Consider the following 20,707-nt stretch of genomic DNA (forward strand, 5'->3'; position numbering starts at 1 on the left):
CTGCCAATGATCGGAACCTCATGCAGATGAGAGGAAAACGTCCGTTCTCCTATGCCAGTGAGGGGAAACGAACCGTCCTCGAGATGAAAGGGAGGCTGAATTCGAGTTTCCATAGACAGAGACAGCGCCACGTATTGACAAACATCGCGGTTCTATTTGAGACTGGCGGTCGTAGTTGGTAGGACGAAACTTGTGAGCTCCTCAGCACATATTGCGATGGAGCCATGACTACGGCTTGAATTTCGAGTAAGTCAAGCGACGGGACACAAAGGTTTCGGCTGGGAATAAACCATCGAATTCTGATGTGCTTCTGTGGCTGTGGCCCCGGCTCCGGCTCATGGAAACGCACAGAGGACACAAATTAACAAGAACAGCTGTCCGCGAAAATGTGACAGCGATCAATGTGAGGCTCGTTATTGTTCTTAATCCCAGCCTTGGAGTTCCCAGATTGCTGCTTAGATCCTGCCGGCTACTGTCTTTCGCAGCACACTAGACTTAGTGAGAATGCGTCCCCAGACCCAATCCAGAAACACAAACCAGCTTAGACGCGCAACTCCAAAGGCCATAGTCACAGATGACTCGCACCGACTCTGACTAAGTACGAATTTGTAAATACTCGTCGACTCAGGGTACAGTAAACTCCCAGTGTACCCCCTCGGACAATGCTTTTTTTCGGCGAAGGCTTCAGGAATCTCGTCTTTCTTTGAACTTGCCTTTCTCAAGAACGGACTGTTGTGGGTTTTGGGTGTGCCCGTTGCGGATCACACGGCGATAGCTTGTACCGCATCATTTGGGGACGTTAAGAAAAGGAGGCAATTAAGACGCAACGCTTCTGGTAGTGCCCGTACTGTAGATTCTCTGAAGCCTCCACGCCTGTGGTCGAGTTCCATGAGATTCCACCTCCAGAAACTGGTGTCGTACAATCAAGTCTCAGCTGCGCCATCTCGCCCCCGGCCGCAAGAACTTTGCTGCCTTCTTTCCACGTACGAAGGCTTTCTCCTTCGTCACTAGGGAGTTCTCCCTTTTAACTGGGGTGAATACTTACACAGCGTGTCTACGCGCGGAGTTACCGTCATGCTTCGGTATTGTTGACAACTGCCAAATTGTTACGCTTGGGGGCGCCTCGAGCGTGGCGCCGATTCATCCGCGTCGTATGGATGCAAGCGTGGTACAAGTCAGGTGTGCAGAACTTCAGTTCATCCGTTAGCCAGAGGCTCGCTGAAGCTTGCACGGATCACACACTGAGCGCTGCGCCTCACCGACGAAACGATCTTTTCCTCGTTTCGCTCATTTGCTGGGCATTTCCAGCCCTATAACTAGAAGCGACCAATGCTTTGCAGTAATATGTACCGGGAATCTTAAAGAATGTCGAAAACTAATGTGTGTAATGCTGGCGTTTGCTGAAGGATATAGCGGCGTATCTCAGGCAGGTGTGAGACAAAAATAGTGCCGTAACCGATAAAACGAATGACGAACAGCAACATGCACTGCTGGCTGCTAAGTTTTCCATTTGGGGGCACCATATCGGAGGCTGCGTTGTACGTTTCCGGTTTCTGTGGTCGGAAAGCACTTTCGAGGGCATCGCTCGACAAGCACTTCAGTCCATTTCTCGAAATCGAGACAGTGAGAGTTTTTCAGAAGCGAGCGGCTAAACCATAGTCAGGAGATAGTCGTTCGGAAGAATGACGGACAACGGGAACTCACGCATGCGGCGAAAGCTGACCCTGTCTCAAATGTGGCGAAAAAAGTACACACGGCGAGGCCCCGCTGCGAAACTCCCTCGCAGTGCAGCAGATATTGGCAAGCACCAGGCGACGGCGCAGAAGTCCGTCAACAAGGGCGGTCAGCGCCACACAGGGAAGGAGGCAACAAAAACAGATCCGAAAAAAGGACGACACTTGACATCAAAACAGATTTATGAGAAATTCTCCGCGAGCGCAAATCGCTGCTTGCAGATTGCCTGTAAGACAGAAAGCCACCACCACACACACGGGGAACAGGAAACGTCCATGCGCAACGTTGAAGACCGCTGCAGATTGATAAGAGAGAAAACAGCCGGCCTGCGGCTCCACAGGTTCCTCTTCACCACTCAGTCTTTCCTTTCTGGTTGCTCGCAAAAAACAGTGAATTGTCCGGTCCTTGTCTCCCGGGGAATTCGAGACCGGTCGCTAACCGCGGCGTTCAAACGGGAAACGGTTAACGCGTCAGCCGCGTTGTCGGAAAACGCCTACCCGGCATGCCTGTCCGGCGAAACGTGCTCCACGCGAACTTTTCGGTTTCGATACGTCACAGACAAAGGCTGACTGCGCCGAAACATTCTCCTACCTTGAGAGCTTCCGCCGCAGGTTTCGCCGACGCATGCTTGGATAGGACTTCGAGGAGTTTCTCACATTCTCGGAGTGTCGGCATGTCAGGCTGAAGCCTGAGGGCGTCTTCACTCACGCCCGCAGGGAACGGCTGGAAGGCGAGGAACGGGAGGTCCGGCGTAATCGGCTGCTGGGTGAATGCATGTGCCTCAACAGCTGCATCACACGAAGGCGAACATTCACCACCGTCTCAACTGACTCTCGGGTGGCTCTTCGCACCCTCTTTTCTCAACTCGATAATCCGTCTGCGGCTACGTTTACCGATGGTTCCCCACGTCGCGGTATTGGTACCGACTCCATACCCTAACGCACGCGCAGATCTGATGAAACCGCCGCTTCGTGCCGCCCAAAAGAGACAATCGTCTCTTGTCGGGGCTCACTCTCATCGGCAGCCCTGTCTCTTCTTCTCATTCGCGTACATAAATTTGCATGTATATATATGCATGCATGCGCACATCCAGCAAAGAATGAACCCGCCAACTTCTTCGACCTTCACGGAAGGCCTCTAAACCCTCGGCGACTGTCTCCATTTCTGCGACAAACACGACTGTGCTCGAAACAACCCCTCCGCACGGTAACAGACACAGTCGAAGACGGCTTTTGGGACAGAGAGGCGACATCATGTTTCCGGTCAGCGGGTGATGAAACTCGACACCAAGGGTGTCCATAGGCGCTGCCCGGGGAAACATGATTTTCCAATCCAATAAAGCCTTCCGAGCCTCTGCGAGACAGCAGAAGAAAAGTAAGAGTACACCTACACGACAGAGACGCTCACCTGCACGTCGAAGCCGAAAATTCCAAGGATTCCGCTGGCATGCGCCCACAACGGATTGCCAATACGCGTCGCCTGTCGCTCGCAACGCCGCTGTGTTCTCGGGCGCAGAGCCGAAAATCTCTGCCAGGGCTTCTTTGGCCATTTCCAGGTAGGGTAGGTCGTCCAAGGACGCTGACAGTTCAAACAAAAAAAGCGAAGAAAAAGACGAGACATGGAACCCCCCACTCTGACGAATGCTTCCCCCTCTGTCTGCACACCCTGCATGCCCTACGTCGCCTTTGTGAGCGACTCGAGAACGAAAACACGCAGAGGCAGTCTACGGTCACTGTTGGAGGCATGCTCCTCAAACCATGCTTGTCGGAGACCTCCAACCATTTCTGTCAGGATAGCCGCTGGCACAGGCTGGCACGGGGCTTGAAGCAATGTCGACAAAACCGGGAACGGCGCGCCAAACAAGGACGCGAAACAAAGAGCCTGTCTCAGCCTGGGAAACCGCACCTCGACCCCGCGCGGGTCGCGAGTCAGCCGCATGTCTTTTATCCGGTGTATCTTGTTACTCGTCTGCGACACGTACGATACTCGAGGGCCACCTTTCGCCCCAATTTTCTCTCGCATCCATCAGTGGATGCTGCCTTCTGCCAGGTTGTGCAGATCTGCGTGCACGTCTCGCTGATCTTGCCGTCCGTCCCGACACCCGAGTCGAAACAAATGCCGGACGCAGGCGCCAGACCCCAAGCGACGCAGGAGGGAGCGTCGGCAGCTCCTCAAGGCACAGCGTCATTTGACTCTCTCTCAACAGCGCCGATCTCATTTGCACGCTCGGAATGCTCACCAGTCCGGCAGAAGTGAAGGAGCAGCGGAACGAGACGAGGCGTCAGTCTGTCCTTCTCGGCCAATCTCCAGAGTCGGACAACCGCCAGGAGCATCGCCAGCGTTTTCTCTGCAGGGCGTCGCAGCGCACGCCACAAACGGTCACCATTCGCGGCAAGAAAGGAAAGAGGGAGCGCCAAAAAAAATCCATTTCTTTAAATGATCTTCGGCGTGCTTCGCCCAGCGATGTCGCCGTCCGCTGTGACGCTTGGAACCACGCATATCCATCATCGTAACTCGACGCAAACATGGCGACACTTCAGTGCCCACAGCCTAAGACCGTCCGCCTCCTTTTGCCTCGCTGAGCCCCCGGCGCGCCATCGCAGAAAAAAGAGGCTTTCCGTCCACCGCAAGGGGGGGGAAGGGGGAGCGAACGCTCTTTCGCTTCCTCGCAGTCGCGTCTCGTGTCAGCGGCGCCGGAAATCCCGTCTGTTGCCGCTCTCTGGAGCTCCTCGGTTCTAACCGCTGCCTCCCAGTCGGTTGCCACTGTGTCTTCCCTCCTTTCCTCTGCTTCTCTCCCTCTCCTCTCGAACGAACACGCACGACGAAAAACGTGCATACACATACATATATGTATATATATATATGTATATGTATATGTATATATGTATATATATATATATGTATATGTATATATATATGTATATGTATATGTATATATATATATATATATATATTTTGCACCTCGTGCACTTGTCTTTCCCACCACGGCTGCTGCCTGCGGTCTCTTTCAATATATTTGTTTCTCTGTCCTTTGGTGTCCATGGACTCTTCCTTCCTGCGCCGCCTTCAGTGAGGTACCCGTCGCCCCTGCCGTGAATCGCCTGCCACACAGACCGCAGCCTGGGACGCGGAGGCGCGCGCGCGCGCCACAGCCACCGACACGGTTCCTGCTAGACTTGGCCTCCCTCCTCTCCGTCTCTCCGTCCCTGCGCGCGCTTACTCTTCCGCGCAGCGACGTGGTAGTGCAAGACGTGCGTTTGTTGGTCCGCAGCGGAGGCGTCGAGAAGTTGCTCCACGACCTGGCTGGCTGCTTCCAGAGGCTCGGCTTCGAGCACCCTTGCGCCCGAGGAGTCCTTGCTGCCGGCGTCTGTCGTCGCGGCGCCATTGTTCGTCTGTGCCGCCGAGCGATTCTTCTTCTTCTTCCCCTCGGCCTTCTGCTCGACTGCATGCGCCTCGGCGGCGCGCGCACGCGCCTTCTCCAAGTCGAGTTCGCCGTCATGGAGAGCAAGGAAAGTGCGGACGTACTGACGCGCGGCTCGACGGAAAAAGCTGAGGGAACGGAGAAGAACGAGAGTCCGGACACACTTGGCGAGAGGAGGGACAAGGGAAACGGGACGGCGAGAGACCAAGTGTTGTGCCCCTATCCTGTGAAGGGAGCCGCCGCGACGCCGAGAGCTCACACACAGCACGGAAGGCAAACCCACGATCCTACCTCGAGATCGTTCTCGCCTCCCCTCCCCCTCGCTCATTGCTCCTCGAAGGGTAGCCAGCGTCGAGGCATGTGCCGTCCCGAGACCTCGAGAGAGTCGGTTACACACGCCTGGCTGGTCGCGAACCACATCCTGTTCCTTTTCTGTGTGGCGGTCGCTGCCTCCTGGCGCAACCGCCCGACGGCGCGTGTGTCCGGGGTACACAGGTGCGCACGGCATTTGATGTGCATGCGCGCATATGCATCTATACACACATATACATATATACATGCCTGTACACACGTGTGCACGCATTCTCTGATGCATGCATTTGGGTACAGGGTACGCTGTACACGAGTGTCTGCATATGCTCCTATAAATATGAGTGGAGTGCCCGCAAACATGGGTTGACAAAGACAACGTCGGAAGGGCGCCGGCACGCGTCCCCTCGTTCCCTCCCTTACAGGTGAGAGGTGAGTTTGTTTTGCATCCGGAGGAACGAAATGTAGGCTCGGTAGGCGAACTTCCGCAGGCAGTAAGGGTGGAAGTCGAACTGGTCCTCCCGGATATCCCGAAAATGTTTCAGGACGGCGTTGAACTCATACAGAGCCGGTCCAATCGAGTTGTTCCTCAGGTGGCACTTCCCTGTCTTCTGCTCAAACCACATGCACTGCATACTGTGCAGGCCATCCGCATCGGACTGACGGCTGAACAGTTTCGCCACGGTCTCTGCCTCTTCCGCGCGATTCACGCGAAGCAAATAACAGCACGCCTTGGTGTTGAGGAACCTGAGAAGGCACAGAACCACGAGAGAACAAAGACACGAGCGGAGCGGAACCAAAACGACATGACAGTCGGCCGATACAGAACGCCCTTGCGGAGGCGACTTTTCAGGTCAAATGTGTCCCGCACCGTGTCCAAGTCGAGTAGCCATAGAACGACACCAACAGGCCTCTCCGGTTCCAGTGGTGTTTAAGGTAGACGCCGAGGCTGACGAAGAGACAATATATTGGAAACCTTTTTCTTCTTTCGTTGACGGCACCAGACGAAGCTGTGTTCACCGGTAGTTCGCCGGTCCACCGAAACTCGAGTTGGAAGGAACAGGTCAGAAACAGTTTCTACACAGACGAGTGAAACGCGGCGCGCCGTTCATCTCACAAGACGCACACGAAGAACCGAGGGCGTTGGCCCCGCCGCACACCGGCGACGACAGTCTTCAGGACAGCGTCTCAAAGAAGACAGAGAACCGTTGACGAAGCTGGAAGAGGTGGAGACGAACCTGTCAGCCAAGTCGAGGCTCCGCGCGATCTCATGCCAGTCGCACGCTTCCTTGTACGCGCCGGCGTGCTTGTAGATGCGGCCCTTAACCAGATACAAATCCGCCAGAGTGGGGGTATGTTTGATGGCCTGGAGGCAAACGCGAAGCACGTACGGCGAAAAAACAAACCTTTGACAAGGGCTGAAAACGCCCTCCGTTCGCTTTCTTCGCTCCGCGGTTGGTGTCGGCGCCCCTTCCTGGCAAAACGCTTTTCCAACCAGATGCGCGTCTCCACTCTGTGCTTGCGGTCTGCGCTGAATGGACGTTTTGCGGGTAGGCCGTTGCGTGCGGGAACGCCTCCGTGCACGCGTTTCTCGGGAACCGCGCGCCGGCGCAAACGAGGCCAGACCAGCACACGTGCCCAGCCCCAAAAAACAAACCCAAGAGGGTTCCTTTCGCCCGCATTGGTGCGCCCTGTCGGAGGCGGAACAACATTTGGGGCCTTGGCACGATTGGAGAAAACGTTACGCTTCCGTGGCAAGGCCGCGTGTCTCAAGGGAGACTCCGGTCTCTCGCTGCGTCCAGAAGGAGACGCTCGGTTCGCTACGTGTAAGGTCTGTCCCGCCTCCGACGAGCTTGCCTAGAGCACAACCTAGTAGATGGTCCGAAAGAACCGCGCGGTCGTAACGATGATGCCTTCAGGACGTAACCGTGCGGTGGACTAGAGACGTGAACTCGAGTCCCACATGGGAAGCCTGTGGATTTGAAGATCCGCAACGGCAAGCACGCTCCTTCCAAGGTCGCAGGCGACTCGCTTCGTACCTTGTCAACAACAGCGAGAGCCTTGTCGGTCCTCCCGAGGAAGTCGTAGTGCTGCGCGAGGAGCATGTAGGAGTAGAGAAGACACATTGGCATCTCTCCCTCGCGCTCCTTGTTATCGGACGAAGCAGCGTTCTCGAGAAACGAGTCGACTGGGTTGGCGGCTTCATCCTCTCGCTTCTCCCACCTCGAAGAGTGAATGCCGTTCTCGACCAACGAACCCCCGGCGGGACCAAACGTCGAGACATCCTGTTCCAAATGGTAGACGTAGGACTCGAGAAGAGCAGTAATCAGTGGAATGCGATCTGGAGTGTACAGACGGCGAAGAGACGAGAAGAGAGAGACGACGCCCTTGCGGAGAGCAGGCCGAAGGAAAGCGTCCAGACGGGACTGAAAGCGGTCCCCGGTAAGAAAGGAAAGAACCAAGAACGACGGCAGGGAGCACACTTTTCCGTACTCCGACTTGAGGCCTGGGGACACAAGAAAGACACCGGCAAGCACGCAGAGATGCCGGTCAGTGCACAGAGCGTCGCCTCGGCATTTTCGGAGGACCGAACGCGTGCGCACACCGGAACTAACGCTGTCGAAGCGCGGAAAAGAGAGAACAACCGATTCGCGCGTTTTCGTGAAGCGTCCAGCCGATGTTCCACAGAGCCTCACGTCGTGTGCCTCCTGCTGGAAACGCGTGGTCTACGAAAAAACGGAAGGACGTCATTCGGCGCGCATCCGTTTACGTCACGAACACAGCGGAGAAGCAGACCCGCGCAGCCTTTAACCGGCAAATAGAGGAACAGTTTAGGAGGCGGCACCTGGTGATGCGTACACTTCCCGTCTGCACACTCTGACGAATGTGGCCAGCGTGCTGCGCTGAATATCAGGCAGACTGAACAACAGACGATCGGGGGCGGATTGTTTCCCGGCGGTCCCTCGTACACGTGCTGTCCAGTTTGAAGATTCGTTACACACAAGTTGACGTGTTCTCGATTTCGAGAAACCAGATTTGAGCCGGGCGTCGGGCCAGGGGTCTCGCGTTCTCTTGCGAAAACGGAAGTGGGAAACAGGTTGTGAACGCGCGCGAGAGACAAACAGGCCAGGCCGACCCACCGTCAAAGAAATGGATAAGTCGGTCCTGTTCAGCGTCTGTCGGCACGCGAGTTACGACAAAGAGCGGCGACGGTGTGCTGTTTCGCCTCCGTTTCCAGCCGGTAAAAGGAATGACGTTCGGGTCCAGAAGGCCGAGACGTTGGCGCGCCTTGCGGTTTTCCGCTCCAGGCAACCAGCCTGCTCGGCCTTCTCCCGTCGACGCCAAGCATCCAGGGAGCAGCTCGACGCACGCGCCTCGTCCTGCCGCCCCGTCATGGGCCCTGAGAGACAGTGGCATGAGCAGAAAAACAACAGACATTGCATACACGGAGGGACGCCTCGAAGCCCAAACCTGCAGATCGATTGCTCGGTGTGTGGGAACGGGCAAAGTGCCGTCACGGCTGCCGCCTCAGGTGAGTGTGTTCGAGTCAGCCGCCGCGCCGACGAGGGGAATTCGACGCTTACGAATCACGGATCGGCAGCTTGCACAATCGCGCTAACTCTGGATCGTCATGGCATGCAAGCAGGCAGAGGGCGTAGACGTCGTTGTCCATGTTACGTTTGAACAAGGCAGAATACACTTTTCGACCTTCTTCGCGTTGGCCGCAGTGCAAGGCGAGACGCCCCTGCATCTCCAGCATCGACATCTTGTCTGTGATTCTCCTGAAGAGAGAACGCATTGTGCCACAAAAACGCATGTGGCTTCTTGGGGCGTCACCGCCCAACCACCTGAGCAGACGTGGCCCCGGGGGTGAGTCAGATGTCTTCTCCTGTGCGGAAAACTCACTCCTCTCTTTCTTTGAGGTACTTCATGCAGTCCTCAAACCGTCCTGCTTGCTCCAGGATTGACGCGCTGTACAGAATGATCTCGCTTTTGTCAAACGAATCCATGTCCTTGGCATCTTCAAACTGCTTTTCAACTTCGGACAGCAAGTCGTGCGCCACGTCGAGCGATCCGCACTGCACATCAGGGATATTCAGCGAGTGCACAAAGACCTCAAGGTACCGCGTTCCACATCAGAGCTGCCAAGCGCCTCGAGTGATCCAAAACGCAAAGCGCGGCGAAGCTGCAGATGGGAAGAGCCCCAATATGTTCTCCACCTTCGGCGCATGTAGCCATGTAGCCCCACTTCTGCACTCCAGCGCTGCAGACCCTGCGGATCGGTCCCATGGGCCAGAGGGGAAAGGAAACTTACCAGGTGGTTTGCAAGAGCGAACGCCGTCCACTCCCGAATGAACTGTGAACGGGTGGCCAGAATCTGCCTCCGAGTCTCTCGGAAGCCTTCGAGGTTTCGTTCATGGATCTGAAGATTGCTCAGATCCCTCAAAATCTGAAAATTCCCAGGGCTCAGACGAACCGCTTGAGTAAAGCATTTGGCAGCCTCAAAATAGTCCCTGGCAAAAACACGCCACAGCATATCGTTCGCGTTCGAATGGAAAAGTGCACGTTGCACACGTCACTCATGCTGCGTGGCGGATCTGGTGGAGCTCATGTTAGAATCGCACCCTCGTGTGAAGTCTTCTTCGAGCCAAACTTTCATTCGCACGCCCTTGTACCCATTCCGATATCACCGAAAAGCTGGAAACGGTTGATGCGGCTCTCCCGCGTCCTCACAAGGCTCCTATCAGCTCAGCCGGACCTCGACGACAGCGCACCGCATCGTCCCGGACTTCGTCTACCGCCTTCCCACTTTCGTGAAGGACTGAACCTTCTCTCGAACTCACTTGTCTGCACGATATATCAATCCCAAAACATGCCAGCACACGTAGTTTTTCAAGTCGCATCGTAAGCCTCGCTTGGCAAGCTCGTACGCCTCTTCCTTGTTTTCCGGTCGCATATTTGAAAGGACCAAACCTTTCATCGACAGCGTCTCCCCATGGTCTGGACACTTTTTCAGAATCACATCCGCCTGCTTGATGGCCTTCTTGAAGTGTTTGTGCTCGTACAGATACTGCAAAGTCGAGGAAACAGAGGTTGCCAAGTGACGAGGAGGTTGGCTCGACTAAGTTCGGCCACACGTGCCGACTACCTCGCCACAGCCCGCCAGCTCGCCCTGCGAGCCACTCCAGTGCTGCAGCTTGAAATCGCGCTAACATGCCTGATGCTAAGCACTGTCTACAGAATCGAGCACCACGGGGGAACTCCCGCCCCCTGCACGGCCCACGACAGAACAGGATGTGGAAAGTACGCTGGCGCCTTCCAAGGCGTCGACGTCACCAAGCGAAACTCAGACTGAAACTTCTTACCACCAGGTTCTTGAAAATTGACTGTTCTTTGCTAGGCAGGGCATTCGTGCCCGAAGTTCCTGTGCGTGATTTCGACATTGTTGCTGCATGCCGTTAATGCATGTAGCGATTGTCGTGTCTGACTGGCAGCGTCCTCCTTGGCTGGGAACGGTTCACGTCCACATGAGAAGGCATAGAAGTTGCGTGTGAGTTGCTTCTACCCCCTTTTCAGGCCAAGCAGCACCCAATTTGCCAACTCAGCGTCGGCTACCCAACGAGCTTTTGAGGCCGCGGTCAGGGTCACGGCGATGGAAAGGCCCGGGCCCGTCAGTCCTTCGAAGATATTCACATGGGAAGGACCACTGAGTGGGGGCACAAGCAACCTTTCTTTACTCGCGGTGCAAGAAAAAATTGTAAGCAACAGCTGAGGCACAATGCAACTCGACTGAGTTCCTAGCGCGCGGTCGGGGAAGCATGAACGGACGTGAAAAAAAAATCCACCCATGTGACTGCATGTGCTCTGTCCCCGTGGCGGGCAGTGCAGGTGCACTTCCCCAACTGATTGGCCGCAGTCGGCGCCGTGAGGACGACCATGAAGAAGCATGTATTTAGGGTTGAGAGAGCTCGAGCCTTCGGTAAAAGGCTGGAACATTCCGGAATAAGTAAAAGAACAACGACATGCCCAAGCCCCACTGTGGGATACAGACATGCTGCGCTCGTACGTTTACGAGCACACCATGCCACTCTCGGTTCCCCAACACGATAATATCGACGACGTGCATATAGCTACGCATGCAGTGCCAAAACATTCGGTCATTCTACATAAACAAAATATCCCGGTATCTGAACGGGTCATTTTCGTGACGGATGCCTTTACAGTTCCTGGTTTTCGTGTGAAACCAAGTGTCTCGCACACTGGAATTTGCACTCCTTCTGTTCTCGCTCAGTCACGTCCCTCTGAAGGTCGGCGCCAATGTGATCGAGACCTCCAGTTCGAGACCAGCTCATGCAGCACAGTTCGCACGCTTCCTTTTGGCAGGCCAGAATTCCCTGATGAGGCACAGCGTTTGTAGAGGTAGATTACAGCCGTGCTATAGTCGCACTAACCTTTTCGCAGTGAGAAGCTGCGTCACCTAGGTTCGTTAGGCAAGTGCCCAGCCTCGTTACCAGCCCCTTTTCGAGATGTGAAGCCAACGGATCGTTTCGACGGCAGTTCTTTTCGCACTGTTCCCATTCTGATCTCGGGAGCAGACTAGTGTTGTAGTTGCAGCACTCGGAGCAAAAATCTTGCGCGCAGGCAATTTGGCGAAATGTGGGTTCCCTTTCAAACATTCGCTGGCATTCATCCCGCCGGTGGAGAATATGGACGCTAGCAAGGCATGGCTGCCTGAGAGGCGTTATTTGTCCTTTTACAGTGAACTTGTCTTGGATGAATGACAGTTTCCACTCACCATGCCTTCGTCGCCGAAATAGACGTGAAAACGCTCTCGGTCGGGGCGATCGACTCCAATTTGTACGGTGAGAGCTGGATGGAGTCAAAGGCAACCCCTCCGCAGTTGTATGCGGAGAAGCCGACCATGCCGTCACGTGTCTGGCCGCCAAAGAAATCCTCGGCTGAGAGATGTGTAACACTGCCGCCAGGGCCTTCCAGTCGCACGGACACCGTCGACCCCTCAAAGTTTATCTCCATCCGGTGCCACTTGTTCAAACCCATCGACGCTGGCGTGCGGGCAACTGTTTTGGGCTGTCCGTTAGAAATGGCCCGGATCCTTAGCCTGTAGCAGGGATGAGATCCCAACAATCGTGTGTGGAAGTGGGGAGGGAACTTACTCATTTGGTGCCAGCTCTGCAACTTGGTATTCCTGTGGAGAGTTGAAACGGAAGATGCCTCCCACTATGCCTCCAGTGCACTGGGGAAAGAACTCGAACACGAAGTAACCGTTCTTGCCTGCACAGCAATCAATAGTCCAATCTTTGCTGGTCATCGTATGAGAGTTTCCTCACATGTTCTGTTTCCCTTGATCACTGCGGATGTGCCAATTTCGGAAGGGCCTCTAACAGCATTAACCTGGGCCAACACTTTGTTTCTGCCACCAATGTTCGCCTGAAGAGGTGGAAGCTATGTTTTGGTTCCTAGAACTGACGTACTCGTCCTCAACTACCTTGTAAACCCACGAGCCTTCTGCTCCGGTGGCGTCGGAGGCGTCGATTTTACGGTATATTGAATTGGGGTTCCCGTAGAAGGTATCTGTAAACGTGGAGCACCTTGGTGGTGCTGGCGCAGTTGCCTTGGATGGGGTCCCACACTCTTTGGCCTCGATCTTCAGGCCCTCGAAGAAGACACCGGCCTCCATCCCGGACGAAAAAAAACCAACAGAACCAACCATAAAACGCTCGTCGAGAACGCTGTGAATCAAATGTTTCAGACAGGATAGAGAGGCCGAGGATTCTGACACATCTTACCTAAATACCTCGACTTCCGTTGATCCCTCTTCTCCGATACAAACGCTGATGACTCCCTTGTTCGTTTCGATTCGCACGTTGAACCATTTGCCTTGGATATAGCCGCCATCTTTACGTTCGGCAAGGACGGTAGGTTGCCCATTCTCAATGCGGAACAACCGTTTCACTGCCTGTTGCTGGTTCATCCAGAGCAGGTACATGTTGTTGAGATCCCTCATTTTAAAGGCAATCCCCACGCTACCGGATCCGGCTGCCTAAACGTCGCAACGATATCATATGTGTCAGTCTGTTCCTTTTTTGGTATCTTCTTACATAGAAAGAGATTTGGATATCTGCGTCATAAAAACGGCGACCACGCAGCATTGCATACGTCCCTTCTGTCTCGGAGGTACCGACGATGTTTCTGGACTGCCCGATGGATGCTTTTCTCCCCTGGATCGGCGCAGTGGCGTAGCCCCAATTGCTGGGTCCGTGCTTCGCCCGCACGCTGTCGAACGTCTCGAAGTAATCCTTGAACGCCATCGACTGCGGATAAAGTTTGAAGGATTCGAATCCTGTCTGTTCCAAATGTTGTTGTTCCACGATCTGTAACTTCTGGTTGAGCTGATCCAGCATCTGGAACATGTTTCCCGCTTCTGTAAGCCAGCGAGCAGCAAGACTCTCCGTGCCAACGAACCTACACAAATAGGGAGTTTGGAACTAAAATAACCCATGTTAGTAATAGCCTTACATTTCGAGCACCTGAGCGGTCTGGGCACGATGGAGCTTTTCTGCAGGCTTCAGCTGTTTTCGGGAGGCTCCAATCGCCATCCCAGCCTCCTCCTTCGCCTCTGTAAAGATTTCAGGATCCACATTATGCATTAAATCTGCGAAGTCGTGGCAGTTAAGTTGGTAATTCCATGAGTATGCTAGTTTGAATTACCGATCATTTGAATCGTCTGTTGTAAGGCATCTTGAATGTCTGCGTCGACGGTCGTGTCTGTATAAAACTGCGCGGGTGAACCACTGCCTTCTGTTGCGGTTTCCAAGAATGAAGTAGCAGCGCGCTGCGCGGTTTCCTGTTCATGCTCAACAGTAGGGCACTCCTATGTAAAGAGCAGTTGTTAGCTGACAAAATAGATCAAATGCAACTGACGATGTAGCTTACCTTAAATATGGTACCGAGACGAATGCTCGCTATAGCCCGTGAGCCCGGCGATGCTTCGAGGGCTGACGACACGATGCCGTTCTGGACCGAACCCTCGTAAGACGCGCGGGGAGATTCAATGGACACGTTCACAACTCCTCCAGTCTTGATGAGGCCGGCGTGAATGGCTGCTCGGCATATAGAGCTCGTTGCTGAGTACACGCCGTCGGATCCATATACGGGCAGCTTGGTGTCGTCTGGACAGTCAGACGGACACTCGACTACAACGTTTGTCTGGAAGACTGCGAATGCGGCTGCACAACTTCCGACACGTCTGAGAAAGTTATTCCTACGTTTATGATTCCTCCAAAAGCCTCATGCCCTTCGGCAGTCGTCTCGCAATCGATGTCGATATTGGGGCTGAACCGAGTTTCAGACAGGTGTTTCATTCACATGCTCACAGAGCGTAGAACTTACGCTGAACCTTCTCCTTCGATCGTGTTCGTAGAGCAGATTAAAGCTACAAGGGGAGCAGAACCAAGGTCGAAGAAAGATGTCCTCTCCGCGTTGAACCCAAGCCCTGGAAGAACAAGATGCTTAGCAGAAACGACTTTTTGTGGATCTGATAGGGCATTCACCTGCAGTATCCATTTTTACTGGAGACGAGTCCGGAGCCGACTGCGACAAAACTAAGGACGTTAAGTCAGTAACACCGTCACTCAAGTCCTGTGAGGTCGCACATCATATACGCACTTTGTTTACACCGCCAGCGCTGACCCACCCTGTAGTGTCCCGCGCAAGTTCCGTCAAGACAGCCGTAGTCAAACGCTAAGGGAACAGCTCCCTTGCCATTCAGATTGAAACCTGTCAGCAAGCGTATGATGAGTCATAGCCAGGTAGCGAAGACTGCCTCTGCTTACCCATCTGATAGAGCGCGGTTAAAATGCTCTTGAAATGCTGGGGACTTTTCGGAACCATCGGTTCTAGGCCAACTCGGGCGCAGCTGTTTCTAACATCGTCAAGCGATACAACGTCATCCAAAGTAGCACCCGGCTTTCGGACTGGGGTGCCGTTCCAAACATAGATTGAGCTGCCAGTGGTCATATCACAGTACACTCGGAGTGGTGCAGGACTGCACTGAGGCATGATCCTGGGAAAAGGACATGTTGCTCTCAAGAATGTTGCTTGTGCAGGAAAACACACGTACCAGTAGAAGCCAGAAACAGCTGAGGAGTCCCTAGTCTTTATCGAATAGCAATCCTCCGCGGGGATCGCAGGAGAGTCACCTGAACTCAGCTTGGTGTCGAGTATGAAGCTAGTCAAGGAAGGAATGACTAACCCTCTTTCATGCCTGACCGAGCATTATGTCGATGCACATCTGCTCCAGTCGCGGACTGGAACTCTCCGAAAATTCTCCCAGCTCTCCTCGACGTTCTTTTCATTCGCTCAGCGAACTGGAGCTTGTCGTTCCGGCACCCTTCCATTTCAGGCAACAGCGTCTCGAGTTCCTGTGCTTTTGTGTTTAAGCCCCTTTGACGAAAAAGTATGTCGTCCTCCATAGAGGTGATTTTATCAGCCAAAACGGGGTTGAAGCTTGTAACGTATTCAACGAAGTATTTGTCCCTGGCATCATCCGAATTAGCTGCTTCGGTGCACGGAGCGACAGCCGACCCGAGACGGTTCGCGTAGACGTGGACTTCGTAGATGCCGTAGACAAAACTGTCGTCAGCCTTTCCTAGGCGCGGGTGTGGCTTGAGCATACGAATTTGAATGAACTGGGCAACAGCTGCATGCAGCTCATCGAGGGTGTCAGCAGCGGGGTTTGCAGGGTTCACAGCCTGTTGGCTGGCAAAGAGGTTCCTCGTGGATACAACGTTTCCCACGTCGTGACTTACATGTAGGATTTCCCATCGGGGCTGGTGTAGATTTCGTATGACAACGCAGGGTACTCCCATTGGATGCGCACACTGACCACTTTGCTGGCCTTTCCTGAAGCACCAGCAGTGATGGTTGAACGTATCAGCGTGGGTGACGTGAGATTCACAATGCCTCTACTTTACCCAGATCCACTGTCAAGACGACTGTCTGGTCTCCTGCTTCGTCAACTGGGCCAGAACGCCAGGATGAGTTCGAGTCTTTGTCGATCGCTTCATTTGCCCCATGGGCTGCATCGGAACTGTTGGAGCTAGTTGCTGTCGCCTCGCCACTCGTTATAATATTACCGACACCGGGCGAACTGCCGTTGACATTCTTCTGTGTCATACACCAGGCACCCGCTCTCTGCAAGCGTAGCTGCGAGTTGCCTTCGAACGTCCACGAGGAACGCCCGTCACCCTCTTCAAGTGCTCGGAGGCAGTCTGTCAAAACAATCTTCCCTCCCTCTGGTTGGTCGTGATGTCATGCGGGCTTCTGCCACTGTTAACTTCACACCGCGTTGGAGCCCACCTTCTGTGCTGCCGTCTTGGAGGGTCATGCATTTTGGGGGGTTGCTCCTGGCACTCACGAGCTGCATCTGAGGTGTGCTGTACCAGAGCTCCTGCAGAAAACACAAGCGAAATGGCGTTCTCGTTGTGACGAGAAAAAAAGGTAGGTCACCCTTCCATCGCCCGCAGCCAAAGCGGAGGTGCACGATTCGATGACCACGGAAGAGCCTTCCGAATTGAATTTCCCCGCTTCGACCTGACAAACGCAGAGACTCTGGTAAGAAACTACAAGCTCGTGTAGAAACTCTTCATACTTGCAGGCACATTTCTCCAGCTGGACTTGTTACGCCTCCGACGATCATCATCAGTGGCTCGCCAGATCCTAACGGCTTCGCCTCGTTTATGCCATAAAAGCCATGAATTTGGTTGCGCATGCCAATGACGACGACTTTTGCTTCTTCATCACCACCAAACAAAATATCCTCGTCGTACGCAGCTGACCGTTTTATCTTTCATGTTGAATCTCGACAGCTACGCAAATCACGTGTTCACTAACTTGCAGAACTTCCTGCCGGTCTCCACGGTAAGGCAACATGGTAGTCCACCCCGTTTGGTGAAACGGCAACTTGAACTTCCTGACGGCAAACCGGCAGAAATGTAATGCTGTCTGACTGCAAATTCGGTGAGCGATTACCCCTGGAGCATATTGCCAGCGGACGCGGACCCCTTTTATCTTTCCGGGTGTCGCCAGGTAGCCAGTCCAAGTTACTGCGTGAAATGCCTGTTACCGCAGGTTGGCCTTAGACAGAATGGCATGTTCCCTACCTTGTTCATCGTCCGCAAGGCCACCAGCACTGCTCCAGTAACCTGTGCCTGGTTGGATCGCACGGTGAGCAACAAATTCCGGGCCTTCTGTGGATGTTGCAGAGCAGTCATTGAACACATAGAAGTCAGACGCATCATGCTGGGCCGAACAATGAACAACGCATCCAAGAAGGAGCAAGATGCCACCACAGTAATTTCTCATTATTGGCACTCGCTGCAACAGACCACAACGGGGAAACCCTTTTAAAGACCCATTTCCAACTCTCTATCGAGACTAGGAAAGTTGCCAGGTTTCTTGGAAATCAGTTCGGAAGCACGGTGTCAAGCCTATGTACGGTGTACCCACCGCTGCCAGACTCCTGTAAGTACACTGCACAACAGGCTGAATTCGCCTAAGCGTGAGTCAACGTCCCGTGACGTGAACTACTTCGTTCAGTCATGCCCTGAAAAAAAGTATCACTCGCGATCTACTCAAATCCCATTCATTGGCATGCTTGAACCTCCAGTGCGGGCACCTCGCGGATTGCACAGCCGTCAACAAGAGGGTGTAACTCAGCAAAATCCAGAAGTCTACTCATGCGTTGTATGGCATATTCTTCATCTACTACCCGTGTCTTCTCATCTGAAAAATGCTAAATGGTAAGTCGGTGTGATTCTGCGCCAGCGTCTCATTCACAGGTTATATTGATGCAACACAAAATGTGGCGGTGGTCTACGAAGCACTATGGTAGCCAGGTCGCGGTGCTATAGTATCTGCTGTTGCATTTTTGTGACGGAAGCTGTACGCCACCCGCAGCAACCTATGTGGCGCATATGATGACTCCTGCTCACGAGCTGAATCCTGGTGCCCATTGAGCTTGGAGAACCGGTGGTGGAGTTTCTCCCGTCCCCCCCTGCCCTACGTGTCGGCAGCTGGACACCTTTCGTAAGAAGCTCAGTGCCGGGAAAGTCCTCAGAGAAACAGCCGAATAACAACCCTACCGATTTGAAGGGGCCTAACTTCTTCAATCTAAGAACGGCGATTACCAGAGTGAAACTCCCTGGTCCATTTTCCCTTGTATCATTGTGTATCGACGAGCCTGCTCACCGCCTCAGACTGAGACAGGACAACAGAACTCCGCTCAGGTTGCTCACCATCGGGTGCTCAGCACCACAAATGAGGATGGCATGTGCAACAAAGTGTAGATGGTCAGCATGAGATTCAAGGCTACAATACTGTCTCGTAATCGCAGCCACACACCTACGATGGATCGATGACCAGCAGAGACCCACACAAACGAGGAGCATCAAACACCTAAAAGACACCGCCGTCATCAGCTTCTTCCAAATGGTCATCAACATCTTCGTCCGCATAGTAGTCGTGTGCGTAATCATCTCCTCCAAAATCCTCAAGTTCCTCAACCGGGAATAGCTCGTCTGCAAGACAAATATTCAAAGCAACAGGCAAGGGAATGAAACCAGCGCTCTTTATTGTAGAAATGGGATAGATAATGAGCCTCCAGTATTATGGCATGGTCTGTAGAAAATACAAGAATACTCGCAAATGCTGTATTTCCTCGACAGTGGCTCGTATGAAGGTACCGTACCTTCATTCTTGTCCTCGGTGCCTGGATTCCTTTGCTTTTCGTCAGTTCCCCTGCTCTCGCTCTCCTTCTGTTCCATCTCTTTTAGTCGCTGCCGACGAGAATCTGAGGCGCACGATCTGCCTGATCCCCGGGTCGGCCGCAAAAGCTTTGATTGCAGGAGCTCTGGAGGAAAGTATTCCTTCAGGCAGTGGGCTACAATTGCTTCCTTCTGGAGCTCCAAGTCGTACATTTGGCTTTGGTTTCGATTCGAATACCTCATAACTTCGGGCTTGGGTGGGCGGTCAGCAATATGGAACTCCGAGCTACGCCAATAGTTGGACAATAATCGATGAATAAGGACCAGACAGCCCATGGCTGGATCAAGACGGGAGGCAGGCCGAAGCTCCGGATTCGGCGGGTAAAGTGGAGCTTCCTCGATCACAGGCCCTAAAAGAGCAATCACAGAAGCGAACACAAAGTGCCCACGCATCACCTGTATTTTACACTGTAACTTCAGGCTGCCCTGCTTTACAGTCGCTAGCGTGCCAGCTGTCGACACCGAAGCATGGTGCATCGCGTACCTCGGCGCTCGGTCCCATCACGGACCCACGGTTTACGGTCGCCCGTGGAACCTCCTCCCCTTCCTCCCCGGCCTCCTCTCATCCTGAGCGGTCCTTCAGGTTGAAATGTCGCAGTACATCATGTTTTGCATGAGTTTCTGTCGAACCTCGTCGTCCTGGAAGACTAATTCTGCCAGATTTCTCCGACGAGGGCTGACACACCAAACTCCACCGGACACAACGTGCCGGCGATACGTTCTAAACCTCCACCAACGTCCTTCTGCCAAATAAAATACGGTTCTGATAACCTGAAGGTGGAAATGCTAAAATTACCTAAAAATTGAGCTGTTATGACTACCACACTGCCGTGTCTCTCGACCGCCTCGATGCTCCGCGGTTCACGCATGCGAGCTTCGAGCAGCGCCTCGACCTCGCATGCAGAATGCATGGACCTGCAACGATAAAAAAGAACTGCGCTCATACTTCTTGTGTTTGGGCAAACTGCTTTCTTCTTTGTTCGGTTTCTATCATCTTCCTCGAGCCTGTGCCGATGCATCGATGTCGAAAAAACCGTTGTCGACCAAGAGGGGGAGAGATGGAGGCACAAAACATTTGGGTGCTTCTGTGTCTCAGTCCTCGGAGACGGTAAAGCAAGGCAAGGAGAGCTCAGCACGCACGAGCCGCCCGGGGAAACACCGAGAAAAAAATAGCGCCGCCACAGACGAAGCCAGATCGGCGACGATGAAAAAACTCGTTGATACGTATATGGAGAAGAAGTTTTTGTCGAAGTTTGCCCCCCAGAGAAGCAAAACTTCACGGATCCGTTGCACGAAGAACCAGCAACATGAACGCCACCGCCACCAACTCAAGATCAGGCAGAGGAAACCTGGAACGCCTGATGCGTTGAGTGGAGATGATGCTTCTCGGGTACAGAGA

The 20,707-nt window shown here is 53.7% G+C and overlaps 3 protein-coding genes across 3 annotated transcripts; all 3 read right to left on the reverse strand.

The window, feature by feature from the left end:
* Positions 1-1,915: 1,915 nt before the first annotated feature.
* On the reverse strand, positions 1,916-10,908 carry NCLIV_048770 (putative N-terminal acetyltransferase complex subunit NARG1; the record flags this gene model as incomplete). Its single annotated transcript, XM_003884429.1, has 14 exons — positions 1,916-1,960; positions 2,326-2,522; positions 3,142-3,312; positions 3,974-4,081; positions 4,955-5,283; positions 5,888-6,211; positions 6,703-6,830; positions 7,504-7,970; positions 8,605-8,864; positions 9,049-9,246; positions 9,371-9,543; positions 9,780-9,978; positions 10,309-10,535; positions 10,831-10,908. The coding sequence occupies 14 exons, from the start codon at positions 10,906-10,908 to the stop codon at positions 1,916-1,918; spliced, it is 2,904 nt and encodes a 967-aa protein (XP_003884478.1).
* A 509-nt stretch (positions 10,909-11,417) lies between these two features.
* On the reverse strand, positions 11,418-17,757 carry NCLIV_048780 (LCCL domain containing protein, related; the record flags this gene model as incomplete). Its single annotated transcript, XM_003884430.1, has 15 exons — positions 11,418-11,595; positions 11,687-11,859; positions 11,917-12,196; positions 12,261-12,584; positions 12,640-12,757; positions 12,878-13,215; positions 13,273-13,526; positions 13,585-13,948; positions 14,003-14,100; positions 14,420-14,655; positions 15,319-15,548; positions 16,070-16,243; positions 16,294-16,387; positions 16,844-16,934; positions 17,647-17,757. 15 exons carry the CDS (start codon positions 17,755-17,757, stop codon positions 11,418-11,420), a joined length of 3,063 nt encoding a protein of 1,020 aa, XP_003884479.1.
* Positions 17,758-18,940: 1,183 nt separating this feature from the next.
* On the reverse strand, positions 18,941-19,874 carry NCLIV_048790 (hypothetical protein; the record flags this gene model as incomplete). The annotated part of the gene is made up of 3 exons (XM_003884431.1): positions 18,941-19,062; positions 19,233-19,658; positions 19,793-19,874. The coding sequence occupies 3 exons, from the start codon at positions 19,872-19,874 to the stop codon at positions 18,941-18,943; spliced, it is 630 nt and encodes a 209-aa protein (XP_003884480.1).
* Between the last annotated feature and the right edge of the window lie 833 nt (positions 19,875-20,707).

This window comes from Neospora caninum, chromosome X (assembly GCF_000208865.1).
Source record: "Neospora caninum Liverpool complete genome, chromosome X".
Taxonomy (NCBI): Eukaryota; Apicomplexa; class Conoidasida; order Eucoccidiorida; family Sarcocystidae; genus Neospora; species Neospora caninum.